This window comes from Phaethon lepturus, unplaced genomic scaffold (genome assembly GCF_000687285.1).
Source record: "Phaethon lepturus isolate BGI_N335 unplaced genomic scaffold, ASM68728v1 scaffold37597, whole genome shotgun sequence".
Taxonomy (NCBI): domain Eukaryota; kingdom Metazoa; phylum Chordata; class Aves; order Phaethontiformes; family Phaethontidae; genus Phaethon; species Phaethon lepturus.
In genome coordinates, this window is record NW_010551792.1 from 2,494 (window position 1) to 16,676 (window position 14,183).

Sequence of the window (14,183 nt, forward strand, 5' to 3'; positions counted from 1 at the left end):
ACCCATAGTTTCAGCAAAGCTGGCAGGGTGGGAAACTCAAGACCCTTACTGTCTAACAGCAGGTACCCTGTGGACAGATTTACACCAGTGTTAAATGACCAGCCACTCAGTGATTGTACGCTCGCAGCCGGCTGTGCCTGAGGTAGATGTGAAATCATGGCAATGTGCCACAGCCCCGAGCCCTGTGTGGTGCCCATGAGGCTTGAACTCCTCTTGCAATCACATCACAAAAAAGTGGCGCAGCCCTCCTGCTGTCTCATCTGCTTCTGCTGGGTGCTGCTGTTGGTGTCCCCATGCCCTGACCGTGTCCCGAAACAGAGGTGGGCTCCTGGTCACCCTCCTTCTCTGACGTGCCAAGTTCAAGATGTTGGCCAGAGCCTGGAGCTCTTGAGTATGTCTTGTGTTTTGGGGACACATATATATGAGTATTATTTCTTTGCAAAGGCTTGTTCATCATTAGCACTTGGCTGTTTCCTTTCTGTGAATTTAAGCTGCAGGCCTGATGCCTTCCTTGCTGGTCATAGCCAAAGGGGTCTGAGAGTTGGGGTGCTGAAGGGTGGATGAGGAACAGATCTCTTCCTTTACTGGCAGAGGGGCCACACTGTTTGACCTGGAGCTTCAGTACCCAAGTTGGTGTTGGGTATCTTTCCTGTCCTCCTGAAAGCAGTAGTTTTGTTTTGTGGTTTTTTTTTTTTTTTCTCCGAACTCCAGCTTTTTGTCTTTGAAGGTATTAGAAATAAAATTACAGTCAACACCAACACTCCTGATCCGTGACTGAGGGGCATGTATCTCCTCCCATTTGTTCAATTCTCTGAATGCCTGCAGACACCAGACACGTTGGCTCCTGGTGTGTGCTGTGCCCTCCCTGCACCATCGCGCTTCCATATTTATGCCTTCATTTTGGCCCATCGCCTTTGGGTGCTGAATTTCTTTACACTTCAATGATGTTAAGGCATCCAAGCGATTAGTTGACTTTTTGAGATTTTTTTGAGGCTTTCTGTCCTTGAAACCTCCACAATGCTATTAGCAAACTGATGTGTTGAAGGAAACAATGGTTTCTAAATTTTCTTCCTCTTTCAAATATAAGTGATTCTTTTCCTACCTCTTGAAATGAAAAGACAACATAGTGAGCTCATTCTTACCTTCGGTAAGGAATTGCTTTTTAATTAAAAAACAATAAGGAATTTCAGGTTAAAAAGATATATGATATAAATCACCATCTAGATCTGTTTCGCAACTTTTTTTTTTGGTAATTGTTTGGCATGTTCCCCATTTCCGCGGGCTGGGTAAATCCTTTGTGGGTTTAATCTCTAGCCTGCAGGCACATAAAATACATTGCACAATTTGGCCTTTGCATCTTAAAGAATTTTTTTCCTTAGCTTAAATACCTGTAGCATCTTCTCTGCCATATGGCAGGGTGGCCATTGAGTGAGGAGGGAAGGGACCGGCTTTACTTATTTCTAATCCCTCTCTCCTAACTTTGTTTTTTCCTATGTTAGCAATGTGCACACTTTGAAATGCAAATAATCCCTGAATATCGCTAGCTAATCCTTCTGTTGCCACATCACCCACCACTCACCCATGCATGCACCAGCTCTTCCCATCCCGGCAGGGTGGATGGCCACGTTGTGCTCTCGACCTGTATGAACCTGTCGGTGCTCTGTTTGAAGAGTTGGGACCGGAGATGTATTGGCCATGGCTGCTAGAGACCTTTTTTAAGAAAACAACCACCTTGGTTCTTTCACTTTTCTTTTTCTGCAAGAACTGAAGAGATGGAAGTGGGGAAATGCCAGCAATTCCTGTGGGTTACGTGGTTAGAGTTGCTGGGAGAGCTCTGCACTCAATGTCTGAGCACCAGGAGAAAACTGAATGCCTCTGGGGTGGGGTACTGCCAAAAACTGCTGTATTTTGGAACAACTTTGTACAGCAGAGGAGACTGGAGAGTCTCCTTCACAGGGGACATCCAGAAAAAAGGGTTCTGGTTAGGCTGTACTGAACCATGTAAGAGTGTTTGCGACCATTTCTGCACATGCCCTTATTTCAGTGTGGGTTTTTGAACAAAAACCAATGACTTCAGCCCACACCTCAATGTTCTGCTGAGTAAAGGTGTCCAGACGGGAACACGCTTCAGGAAAATGCTGCACCAGTGTTACTGTTTTAGTGGGGAACATCTTAAAAGAGGGAATCTAATATGCTCCAAATTAGCATAGTAAATAAAAGCATCTTGTTCTGCTCCAGGTAGTTCATTGCCCACCCCAGGATGGTCACAACCTCCTTTTGGAGACAGCTCCTGGGTTGTGCTTTAGGTCCCACTGCAGATCTGGTCTTTGGGCTGTTCAGCTCTTCTGAGCGCTGATTTTTTTTTTTTTTTTTTTTTTTTTTTTTTTTTTTTTTTTTTTTTTTTTTTTTTTTTTTTTATTATTGGAAGTATTATTATTTCCCCCCTTTACTTCATGGACACAATGCTTTGAGTTTGGAAGCGGGGAGGTTGCTATACAGATGATCAGCAGAAGTATGAGATGCTTCTAAAAGATGACTGAAACGTCACATTTGGCACAACTCTCAAATTAGTTGGGGTCTTGCTTTCCAGTACTGTTCAGTTCCAAGGTTCGTGGTTTTATTTCACCCCTCTGCAAAAGTAAGAGAGCTTCTTACAAAACAGGATGAAGTGCTTTCCGTATGTGGTTTCCAGTGCTTCCAGGATTACAGGGTGTTGTGAAAAACAATAATGTCCGTTTTGTTAGGTGGGTAATGTGCATCCCTTGGAAGAGGGGCTGTGTGCCCAAGAGAAATAATGACTGTATTTGTTCATGTAAAAGCAGTGGTTTTTATCTGGAGATTTTTGCCTTTGGTAAAACTAAGATGTAGATTCATACTCTGCTATTCTGAAACAGGTAGAGGTCTGGAGTTTTTGCGGCTTGTCTGGAGGTGCGAATGTTGTGTGAACAAATGCAATGCACGTGCAACAGCTGGTGCATCCAGTTACATGTGCAAACCCATCTCCATCCTTCTGGCATGCCTTCACTTCTAGCTGAACATCCTGACTCTCTCTTGCTCTTTTCCCCATCCAGTATTCCACCGAACTGAAAAAGCTGTACTGCCAGATCGCCAAGACATGTCCCATCCAGATCAAAGTGATGACCCCGCCGCCTCAGGGAGCCGTCATCAGGGCTATGCCAGTCTACAAGAAAGCCGAACATGTCACCGAAGTAGTCAAACGCTGCCCGAACCACGAGCTGAGCCGGGAGTTCAATGAGGGTAAGGAGGGCAGTGCTTTGCTGGCAGTCCCTCTCCAAAGCTGCTTGACTGATGAGTAGCCGGTGCGGGGATTTGGCGGCAGCTTCACAGCAAACCTGCTGGAAGCAGATCTCCCTGCAACGTCTTGTGCAGCTTTTTAGTTCCCATGCTTAGCAGGAAGCCTCATGCTATACTTTAGCTGTCCCTGTGCAAGCACGTCCTTGGGAAGAACGTACTGAAATAAACTTCACGCCTGCCCAGGTTGGATGGATGTCTGTCCCCATGGCAGGCAGTGCCCTTCTGGCAGCCTTTCCGCGCTCCACTTTTGCTCCCGCAATGAGAACCAGCTGTTCTTGCGCGCAGGAATGAGCTTCCACGTCGCTGGGACAGGGATCTAGTAACAGGATGCAATATCATCCCCAGTCCTTAATCCACGCCTCAAAGACGGAGGGGCTGTTTATCTCTAGCAGGATAACACTAAGTGCCAGCATCAACTGCAGGCAACCTCCCTGTACATTTAACGCTCTCGGTTCAGTATTAATGTTTTAATCTTCTACTTGCTTCTCCTCATGTTAGTGAAGTAGCAGCTGTTTTAAAAATGTCCTGGGGTTTTCTGCAAACTCATGGGCTGGGCTTGGTTTTGCCTTGGCCACTTAAGTTCACATAAGTTCAGATGAGCATCTGTTTTATTCTATGTGCATTATTTATCTCCTACTGTAAAAAAACCTGGTTGGTGTCAGTTAGCAGAGTGTCTTAGGAGCCTGGATCCCTTCGCTGGTTACAATGCAGCTAACTTGACAAACCCCAAAATAAGCAAGGATTTGTGAGTGTAAAATCAGAGTGGAGTGAGATAGTTCTTTGAAATAGTTTTTCATATTAAAGTGCTTTTCTGACAACTGGATTTTTTGACGGTTGATTCCTGGTTCAGTGATGGAGTTTTAAGAAAGAAAAAACCTAAAACTGTAAATTCTTATTCTGAAGCAATTATTTCTCTAGAAATACATTGTATTTCAAGTAAGAAATGAACAGTTCAAACACAAAACAAATTCTTTGGATGAACCTGTACAGGCTTCTCCCCTCAGATTTTATTTGTATGTTGTAGAAACACTGAAGAAAATTTGCAGGAAGGAAACTATTTTTTCAAATTATTGGGAAGGGGCCTAGAAACAAAGATCACCATGTTCCCTTCTGCCACTGCTGTAAGCAAGAGTGATTTTTCAAGTTGACTTAATTAAATGCATATTTCTCTTGCTGTTTGAATTATTTTTAGCTCCTTAGGATCAGGACTGATGGGAGGTAAGAGAAGAGGGCTAGCAGTTGATGGGGAGAAGAGTAGGGATTGAGACTTGAAGGAATTTTTTTTGCATACACATTCAGGGGGAGGAAAAGAAAGACTTTCAGCTGGTATGAAAATCCACATGGGAGTAATCTGCTTGAAGCTATCTGCTCACAGCTGGCTGTGAGCTGCCATTCAGTTGATGTTTGGGCTCACTTAGTCCAGGATCTTGAGAAGCCCATGTTCAGGTGTCCAGCGTGAGGAAGTCTGCGTTGCCTTTGATGTCTGGCAGTGGGCACCTTGGGAAGGGATGCTTTAAGGGCTGGGAGGCACATGTGTGCTCTGATAGACCTCCGGAGCCAGGCACAGGGGTTTCCCTTGGTGGAATATCTTGCTGCTCTGCACGTGCTCTTCACTGAACGGTGTCTCTTGTTTTTTGCCTCCTTGCCCTTGCAGGGCAGATTGCGCCTCCCAGCCACCTGATCAGGGTGGAAGGGAACAGCCATGCCCAGTATGTAGAAGACCCCATCACCGGGAGGCAGAGTGTGCTGGTCCCCTACGAGCCGCCGCAGGTACGTTGTGAGCTCAGGGTGGTGGCATCCCAGCACACAAAGGGGGTGGGGGTTGTAACCCTAGTTGAAGGAGTCGGGATCTTGTGCTTTCCCCATCCTCATCACAATGAATTCCTTCTTCCTCTTTGTCAGAAATGAGCTTTTAAACACCCTCTTTATCCCTTGAGAGCTGGAGTTCTTCATTTCCTTTAAGGAAGCCTTGTGGTGAGGCCTGTTTCATGCTAGTCTGATTGCAGCACAGCTGTGGGAGTACAAGAGGAGAGCCTGGAAAAAGCAGAGCTTTCCATCCACCATCTATCCTGCTCATCCCTTTTGTCTCATCCAGGTTGGTACGGAGTTCACAACGGTCTTGTACAACTTCATGTGTAACAGTAGCTGCGTGGGAGGGATGAACCGTCGCCCGATCCTCATCATTGTGACGCTGGAAACCAGAGAGTAAGTAGTGCATCACGAGTGTAGCTGTCTGCTTGAGAGGTGGCCTGCTGGCTCCTCTTCTGCTCGGGGCAGCATTGCATATCCTTAGGGACAGTTTGATGCAAGGGACCATAGGACATTTTTCAAATCTTTGCAGGTGGGAATTCCCCAATGCCTGGGACATCCGACTGGGAAATGGGAGGTTTGGGTCTGTCTGTGCATAGTCTGCTGTGAAGTTGAGGGATGCTGCTGGCCCGCATCTGAGCTGCCAGCTGATGTTTCCTCTCACCTCTCTCCCCAGTGGGCAAGTCTTGGGCCGCCGATGTTTCGAAGCCCGCATTTGCGCTTGCCCAGGTAGAGATCGCAAAGCAGACGAGGACAGCATTCGCAAGCAGCAAGTCTCCGACAGCACAAAGAATGGTGATGGTACGAAGCGCCGTAAGTAGCTGGCAGAGCTGGGCAGATTGCAAATCGTGCTGTCACCAGGTGCAGGTGTGGCCCCGGCGCTTGTGCCGCAGGGACAAAGCGGTGCTGTGTGTGGGCTTGGAGGCAGGAGGGCGTTAGGTGTCTCTTCTCCCAGAAAAATGAGCATTTTTCACAAAACAGCATTTGACACTCCGGGTTTGCGGGCTCCCTTGCAGCGCTGCCTGTGTTAGATTAGCCCTGCCAGCACTGGCTGTAGGGGATGTGTGTTTGCCAACCTTGAGGTACACGGCTGGGACTCCGCAGCTACTTTTTGAACCTTTACTGCTTGTTTGGGACTGTGCTGTCATTCTCTGCTCCTTCTAGCCAGTGTCTCGTGCCATGGCATGTGTCTTCCAGCCGCAATGATCTAGATTAAGACTGCACATAAATTCTGCTGTTCATCAGAGGTGCTCTAAAGAGCGCAACGTGCTTCATCAGACATGCAAGACGTGGAAACCCAGCTTTGTTTTCCTGCATAGGCTCAGTGATGGCAGTAGGCTGAACAGCAAGGCAGCAGCTTTTAACAGGAGGCAGCTTGGAGGGGGGCTTTGTTTTTGCAGTGAATTTTGCATGCTCGCTGCCCATTGTCTCACTTTCGCGGATCACTGATCCACCAACAGCTTGTCAACACCTTAACACCAAAGCTCAGAGTCTTTCATGCAAAGAGCCAGTGCTTGTTCTAGGTGTGCCTTGCTGGGGTTTTGCTGTATATCCAGCACTCCTTGGCTGACGTGTTTTCCCAAGCGGAATGGCCACACAACATCTGCAAAGTCATGTCTGCCTTACGGAGCCAGCAGCTGCAAGCACGGTTCTGGAGCGGCTCAGGCAGAGACCCTTTCAGAGCACTGCGGGTTTGAGCTGGCCATGCATTTCATGTCTCTCTTCTGTATCTCTCTTTCTTTTTCTTCCTTTTTTTTTAATGGGATGCTTTTGGGGTTTCTCTTCCAGCTTTTCGACAAGGAACTCATGGCATACAGATGACATCTATCAAAAAAAGACGTTCGCCAGATGATGAGCTCTTATACTTGCCAGTGAGTTCTCTTTCTCTTTGCATTTACCCTATGTTTAGTATCTTCCTCGGTGTCTTGAGGCAAGTCAGCTGCTCACCTAGACCTCAGAGAGAACTGAGGATGGGAATGGGATGTGGAATATTGTTTTAATCCCCAGAGCTATCTATTTTAAATGCATATTCCAAACAGAAAATATGAAAAAATCCCATTAGCTGCTGACTGAGAGTTGTTTGTGCAAGGCATATGAGAATATCCCAAGGGATCTGTCTGTCCTGTTGAAAACATTGTTTTGGAGACCTAACAGGGTTTCCTCCTCTGTCATTTCTGAGTCTGTGGCACTTGAGCTTTCTCTAGGGATAATGGGAGTTGTCTTGCTGACAAAGGTGGATGCTTCTGCAGCTTTTATATGTATTGTAGTGATAGAAGTGAAATGTGCTGTATTAAGTGTAGGATGAGAAAGGGCAAGAAGCATCTCTTATTGGCCATTGAGCTGCTTCCCCATGAGTCACATTTAGTTGGATAAATCACAAACCACGGTGTGCTTAGAGGAGAAGAGAGATCCAAACCCAACACCCAAATTCAAGTACTCTTTTTTTTCCTCAAGGCATGTAAGATTCAGCACCAGATTTGCTTACATCTGAGGCAGGTAAAGACATTTTCTGTCTAACAGATGGGATCAGAATATTGCTTTTGGTTGGCATAGATTTACATCGAGCCAGATGACAACCCCAAGATGTTCATTAGCCTGCAGTGTCAGATTATCGCTCTTCAACACTATCTGCTGTACCTCTAGCACAAGGCTTAGCGGTTTTATTGCGTATGCATAGTGTTTAAACAGAGTATTTGCATCCTGCTCTGGTTGTTTACTTGACTTTATCTAAAACTCGCTCAGGTGGCTGTCACTAGGGACTATAGATGCAGTCCTCTAAGGCCTTTGTTTTCCCCCTTTTCCTTTTCCCATGATCCAGGTGAGAGGACGGGAGACATATGAAATGCTACTAAAGATCAAAGAGTCCCTGGAACTAATGCAGTACCTTCCCCAGCACACGATTGAGACCTACCGGCAGCAGCAGCAGCAGCAACACCAGCACTTGCTCCAGAAGCAGTGAGTATGAGCATGCTTGCAGTGACCGGTGCAGTGGGGAAGGAGGAGAGAGGAGAGAGACACAGAAGGCTCTGCGCAGTTGTTTGTTGGGGCGTGGTGCTCAATCGAGGGCCAAGCACTCGTAGAGTGCTGCACTAGCAAAATCCTTTCCAACAGCATAGCTGCTTGTTAACCCCCTGGTCCAGACCTGATAGAAATTGGTGCCAGGAGTTTGGCCAAAGTCAAGTTTCTGGACCAGGACCTGAGAGATTATGAGTTTGAGATTCAGATTTCATGACCTGCACAATTTGTCAAAGCAGTCCTTCTTCCCCAAGCGCACGTCCTGACTGCTTGCAAGGTCCCTCTCTGGTCTCTTGTCTCACACAATTCACCTTTTTGGCCTTGGAGGGTGAATGAGGACAGGCTCAGTGCCTCATTTCTGACTTCCAGCTGGGGCCCAAGGCACAGCAAGGCAGGCTGTGGAACAGCCTGCAGTCGCAAACCCAGCGCACACGCGTGTGCGAGCTGGGAGGCGCAGGGTGGGTGTGCTCTTCTCTCGTCCGCTCTGTGGGAGCGGCAGCGAACACGGAGCCACCTCCACGCCTTCTCCAGGGTATCCATCTGAGCATCTTGCCGAGAGCGCACGAAGCCATGACTGTGAGCACCATCTCAGCTCAGTACTTGGACCCCATTGCTGAGCATCTCCTAGTGCTGTTGGAGGGCTGGTGTCTCAGTGGGGTATAAATACTGTAGGTTCCTCAGCTATAAAAAGGGAAGCTGAAAGTGAGGAGAAAGGATGTGACGTGTAATAATTTCTTTGTGACTACTGGGTTCTTCAAAGAAAAGACTATACGTGCACTTTTAAAGCATTTTTAAAAGCTAATTTGTCACTGACAAGTGTCTCCACATTGCACATGAGAAACTTTCCATCCAGGCAGACATAGTTCCTATCTGAACTTGGCTGGCAGGACTGTGCCAGGATTACTTTGAGTGGTGTAAGTGGCAGGAGGATGGGGAGAAGAAGGGCCAAATAAGTGTCTGGTTTCCATTTTCCCCTCTGTTCCCAGAGCTTTGCAGTCACAGAGACTGGGTCAGAGAGTGACTTCCCAGACAGACCGTAAGCGATGTCATTCATGGGCATTGCTTCACCTGCTATATCAGGTGACAGAAAATAGCCGTCTGGGCTCTAGGTAGCCACCAGCGGTAGTGCTTAGGATCTCACGCGTTCCTGCTGGTAAGCTCACGCGTCAAGAGGCTGCGGGTATAACTCATTCCTCTGCGGAGGTTAGCATGAGGCCAAGGCACCACATAAGTCCCACTTGAGCCTGTAGGGATTTATTTCGGTGCCTTGGCCTTGTCTCAGGACTTCTGCAATACCACGGCTTTGTGCCAGATCCCTGCATGTGTTCACATTTCGACCTGTGTGTTTTTAGTGTCAGCTGGAGTCTTGTGGAGGTGTGAAAAAAGCCTTGTGCCAAAATGGCTGGAGCATCCAGGGGCTCTGGACTCTTTTTTCAGGGCACTTAAAATTCTCGTTGTTATTATTATTTATTTTTATCAGTCATCTGCACTGTTTGTATATACTATAGCTTGTATTTACTAGCTCCCAGGCATTGTGGCCTCTGTGTGCTCAGCCGCGTGTCTTCAAAGCTCCACCTGAACTACAGCCATTTCAGCTGAGAAATGGTTTTGTAAGCAGAAATGGATGGCGGCAGATGACAGCTTTCACTTGGTGCTGACAGTTTTTTTGCCATAATTACTGTTTTCATTCTTCCTATATCAATAAGACGGGTTCCTGGCAACTGAGGTTGGTATTTGTGTTACCTTTAAGACCAGCATGTATAAGTCCAGCCATTTAATTTAATGAAACTTCTTTTGGCATGTCTCCTGGCACTTGTCCAGTTATATACTCATTTTTCTCAGCTGCTGAGTGTGCTCAGATACTGGGGAGAAAGATTAAAAGCTTTTAAGGATGCCAGGAGTTGGGAGAAAAATAACTTTCAGTGTTTGTCCAGAGCTGCTGCAGTTGTCTTTGCCGACAGCCTGCCATCAAGCAGGGTCCTCTGTGCTGAGATGCGTGTTCAAGCAATAGCTTCTTAACTACAGTTGCGTTCCGGTGCTTTTGCCTTGATAATCCAGGGTATGACTTAATTTCTGAAGCAATGTGTTCAAGGCAAAGGGGCATTTAGGCTGAAAAGTCTCCTAGATGCAATTGCACCCCAAAAAAAGAATCATAAAGGGGTTTCAGATCTCAGTGTGAGAGCAGGGAGAAAAGACACTTTGTAGGAACTGGTTTGAGTAAGAGCAAACCTGCACGCGAGCAGATTGCTGGGAGATGTCCGGCCACTGGTTCCTTCTCAGCCTCGCCAAACGCAGCAGCACGGTGACTCCTTTGCGAGTCTGTTCTCACTTTTAAGAAAATGCCTTTTACTTTATAAGTAGGGATGTATTTTCAAAACTCAGTCTTAGTTCGCTTTTGTTCAAAGTGTTTGTTAACACTGGGAGCTAGGGAAGTGTCTATGCAGTGACCAAGTTCGAATGTGCAGGAAGCTGTAGGTCCTAGCAGGGCTCTGTGGGGCCGGGATCTTTGTGAAGAGAAAGAGCCTTTAGCTCTTTCTTCTCAAAATGGAGCTGCATCCACATGTGCTCCACAGTCAAGCCTTGATAGAGGAATTACTTGATTTTTCAGTTTACTTCTCTAGCAATGGTTAACATAGAAAAGCTATCTAGGTGTGTGGGAAGAAGTTTCCCTTTCATTCCTACAACATGGAAAGCTTCATCTTTTTTGAAGAGTAGGAAAAGTAAGGATAAGATTATCATGGTGAAAGGCAGTTTTAAAAATATAAATCTGCCATTTTGGAAAACAACTGTATAATTGCTCTCAGGCACATACAGACCAGCACGGCATTTGACAGGCCCGCAGATGCAACTGTCCTACTGTTCTGGAATAAAAAGGACAAATCCAGTGACAATCAGAAAACTTTGTCTAGATGACAAGATGACCAACATACTGCAATGCTCCACGTTGTGCCAGGCCACAGTCTTTCTCTGTCTCATCTCCTTTCTCTGTTTGCTGCTTTGTGCATGGTTTTCTCTTATTTACTGTTATGCCAAATACCTTCATGATCATAGGTGGGAAGTTGGGGTTTTTTGAGGCAATTTCTATTCTTCCTTTTTCACTGCCAAATCCTGGGGCCCACATTTGAACAGCAACACACACGTTTATTTAGAAGACTTCCTTTTCATGGTCTGCCGCTGTTTAAAACATGGATTTGCCAGAAGATCCCTGCTGCCAGAGATACCAGAGGTGGCCTGTACTTTGTTGGGGAAGGAAGGTTTCTTCGATACTCTGCTGTGAAATATGTTTACCATTAATATTCCCAGGGAGTATCTGCACAGTCTTTAAGGGTTTCACTGGAAAACACTTTTTCATATTCAGCAAAATTTCCTTTGGTGGGTTTCACCAGAACTGTTATTCAGAACAGTCTTTATTTCAATTTGCCGTAGCATAGAATGATAGAATATCTCAAGTTAGAAGGGACCCATAAGGATCATCAAGTCCAGTTCCCATTATTTTGAAGGGTTTTCACAAAGTCTTCCAATGGCTACCAAGAGGAGGGCTGTTACGTCCAAGCGGGATCTTGTGTCCCAGCAAACGTTTTTCTCATATCAGCAGGGCTGCAGCTACCTGCCCACTGCCTGCCTTTCAATCTAATGAGCAGCACATTCGTTATCCAAATGAGAAGGGATTAACCTTGCAAGTGAGGTGTGACAGAGCTGAGCTATCAAGTGCCTGGAGTGCTCCAGCTGAGATGGGCGCTGCGAGGATCCTGGCGCTTGCTGTCATGGGAGGGGGCTGCTGGGGAAGGTATTCTTCATAACTCCACCTAGTTATTCTCATTTTTGGTGTGGAAGCTAATAGTGAATTTTTGCATGGTTTTTAGTTTTGTAGTGCTGTGCTTGCATGCATTGTGAACTCCAGGCACTCAGATAGTCTTCTCACCAGGGAATTGCCAAGATGAAAGTAAGCAAGAAAAAGTGTGGGATTAAGTATATGAAGACGTGCTGCATTTGCGTTGCTGGATCTGAGGGTGCAGTACCTTCTGCATCAGCTGGCAGCCCCAGGGACCCCTCGGCTTCAGTGTAGAGGGTCCCCCAGCTTTGAAAAGGGGAGTAGTTGAGATGTAGTCAATATGGCCCTTTCACAGTAGGCACCATCCTCTCTTCCTAGCACCAGCTTCTGGTTTTTAAGTAATTGAAGTTTGAAGTGGGCTCAATGGAAGCTGCTTCTTTCCTTTTCCTCTTTGGCTGAGTGCTTTTTTTCCTCTTGCATTTGTCACTGGGAACAGTATCAGGGCACCATTTGCACCCATGAGACTGGGACACAGAAATCAGATTTCCCTATTAACTAGTTGTTTTCTCATCCTTGCCAAGCACGCGTTTGTACCTGGGGCTTTCCGGCTTTCTAAATCTCCCTGTCACATACCCTCACTGTAGGTGTTAAGACATCTGCTTTTCCCCTCCTTCAAAGCCCATACTGTGATCATGAAGGTGGAAAGTGACTGTTTCTCTCTTGGTGGCTGGTGAAGGGTCCTGTACATTCATCTTTTTCTTTTCTCTGGTTCCTTCTTTACAGTCTCCTTTCGGCCTGCTTCAGGAGTGAACTCACGGACTCAAGGAGAGACCCTCCCAAACAGACCGATGCCATCCTAAAACATTCCAGCCCCCCAAACCCATCAGTATATCCATAAACCAGGCTGGTGGGGTCGCTTTGCCCAGCTGGCGGGACTAGGAACAGTGGGGCAAATACGCAGCCTGATAGCAACAGAGTAAATAGTGAGAGTAATCTCTTGAAGGGACTCAAACTTTGCAAAAACAAGACACTTCTACAGACCTCTTAGCTGTAGCCGATAGCATTGGGAGGTCAGGAACCACGACGTCGTCTGTCTTAGTGTAACGTTTTCTTCCTTTTTTTGTAACCTGTCAATACTCTTTCCTGTTACTTCTGTATTTGTGAAACTCAGTGGGGTTTCTCTGAGCAGGTCTCAATTTTAAAATGCCTCTTGTCTTGTTTAAATTAAAAATGTGTTCATGGGTTGGGTGTGTTTAAACAGTCTGTGATAGTAAATTTGGCCTGTTTTAATGCTGGTCATGCAGTAATAAGTAATAGCACAAGTAGCTGAAGTATTTGTACTGCTGGACAGGGGAAGGTAATAATTATATGAATTGGCACTGGTAGGAAATCATGTTTTCTTTTTCCTGTAGAAATGTCCACTAATTTGGCATCATGAGTTGTTGCCCCTTATTTCTAATCGTGAAGGGTCTGATCTAAAATACATAAAAATTGTAAGGAAGACTGGGTGACATTGACTTTGTACCAGCACCACTGGCATTAATCCAGCTTTGCCGAACTTAGGTCCCTCCTGACTCTGTGGGCTCGATCCAAGTGGTGGGCTGAGCTGCACAAAGTGGATGTGAGGTTGGAGTCCTTCTATGTAATGACGTCCATGCGTGCCCAGTGTCCCTGTCCCTTTTGCAGCTGAGGATGTAAAGGTTGTGTCCAAAACTGCTCATTGCCTTACCTGTGTAAAGGGGTCAGAGCTTGCCCCTTTCCTTGCAGACATTCAGCAGTTATTAGATGTTGCTTCAGAGTAGTCATCAACCTTACTATGTTTTACCCCATCACTATAAACAACACAGTTTAAAGGAAAGTGGTGCCAGCACATGTTGCAGTTGATTCAACCAAGTAGCCTCAGGCCATGCCCACCTTGTCCATTAATTCTGCAACCAGTTGCCTTTGGTTTTGCCTATTATGTCCATAAAGTCCATCCTGGCTTAGCAATTCCTGTGCAGGAGATCGTTTCTCAGGAAGTACGTGTAAATCCTCACACTGCTTGTATCAAACTCTACCTCTGAAAGCTGTTTGTACAGGGCTTGACAAGGTGGATTTGAATCCTTTGGAAACGTCATCTCTAAGTGGTAAGCCCACACCAGCACAAAGGAGGAGCAATCAACAGGCAAGTAACATGCCATGGAATTAACCCAGCATTGCAGGTGGTGTGGCACTAGGTGCGGACACTGGGAAAGAGGGAGGAGATGATTGAGGTAGGCATGATTCCTGCTGC

At 46.3% G+C, this 14,183-nt stretch overlaps 1 protein-coding gene across 2 annotated transcripts in view; it reads left to right on the forward strand.

Annotated features, from left to right (window-relative positions):
- Positions 1 to 3,076: 3,076 nt before the first annotated feature.
- TP63 (tumor protein p63) overlaps positions 3,077 to 14,183 on the forward strand; it is a 20,768-nt gene continuing 9,661 nt past the window's right edge. Inside the window, exons 1-6 of one of the 2 annotated variants that reach the window (XM_010291035.1) lie at positions 3,077 to 3,258; positions 4,970 to 5,085; positions 5,411 to 5,520; positions 5,801 to 5,937; positions 6,913 to 6,995; positions 7,943 to 8,079. In XM_010291035.1, the coding sequence (XP_010289337.1) occupies positions 3,138 to 3,258; positions 4,970 to 5,085; positions 5,411 to 5,520; positions 5,801 to 5,937; positions 6,913 to 6,995; positions 7,943 to 8,079 (704 nt within the window). In that variant the 5' untranslated portion in view covers positions 3,077 to 3,137. The remainder of the gene's footprint in view (positions 3,259 to 4,969; positions 5,086 to 5,410; positions 5,521 to 5,800; positions 5,938 to 6,912; positions 6,996 to 7,942; positions 8,080 to 14,183) is intronic. The other variant, XM_010291036.1, reaches the window with a different exon arrangement.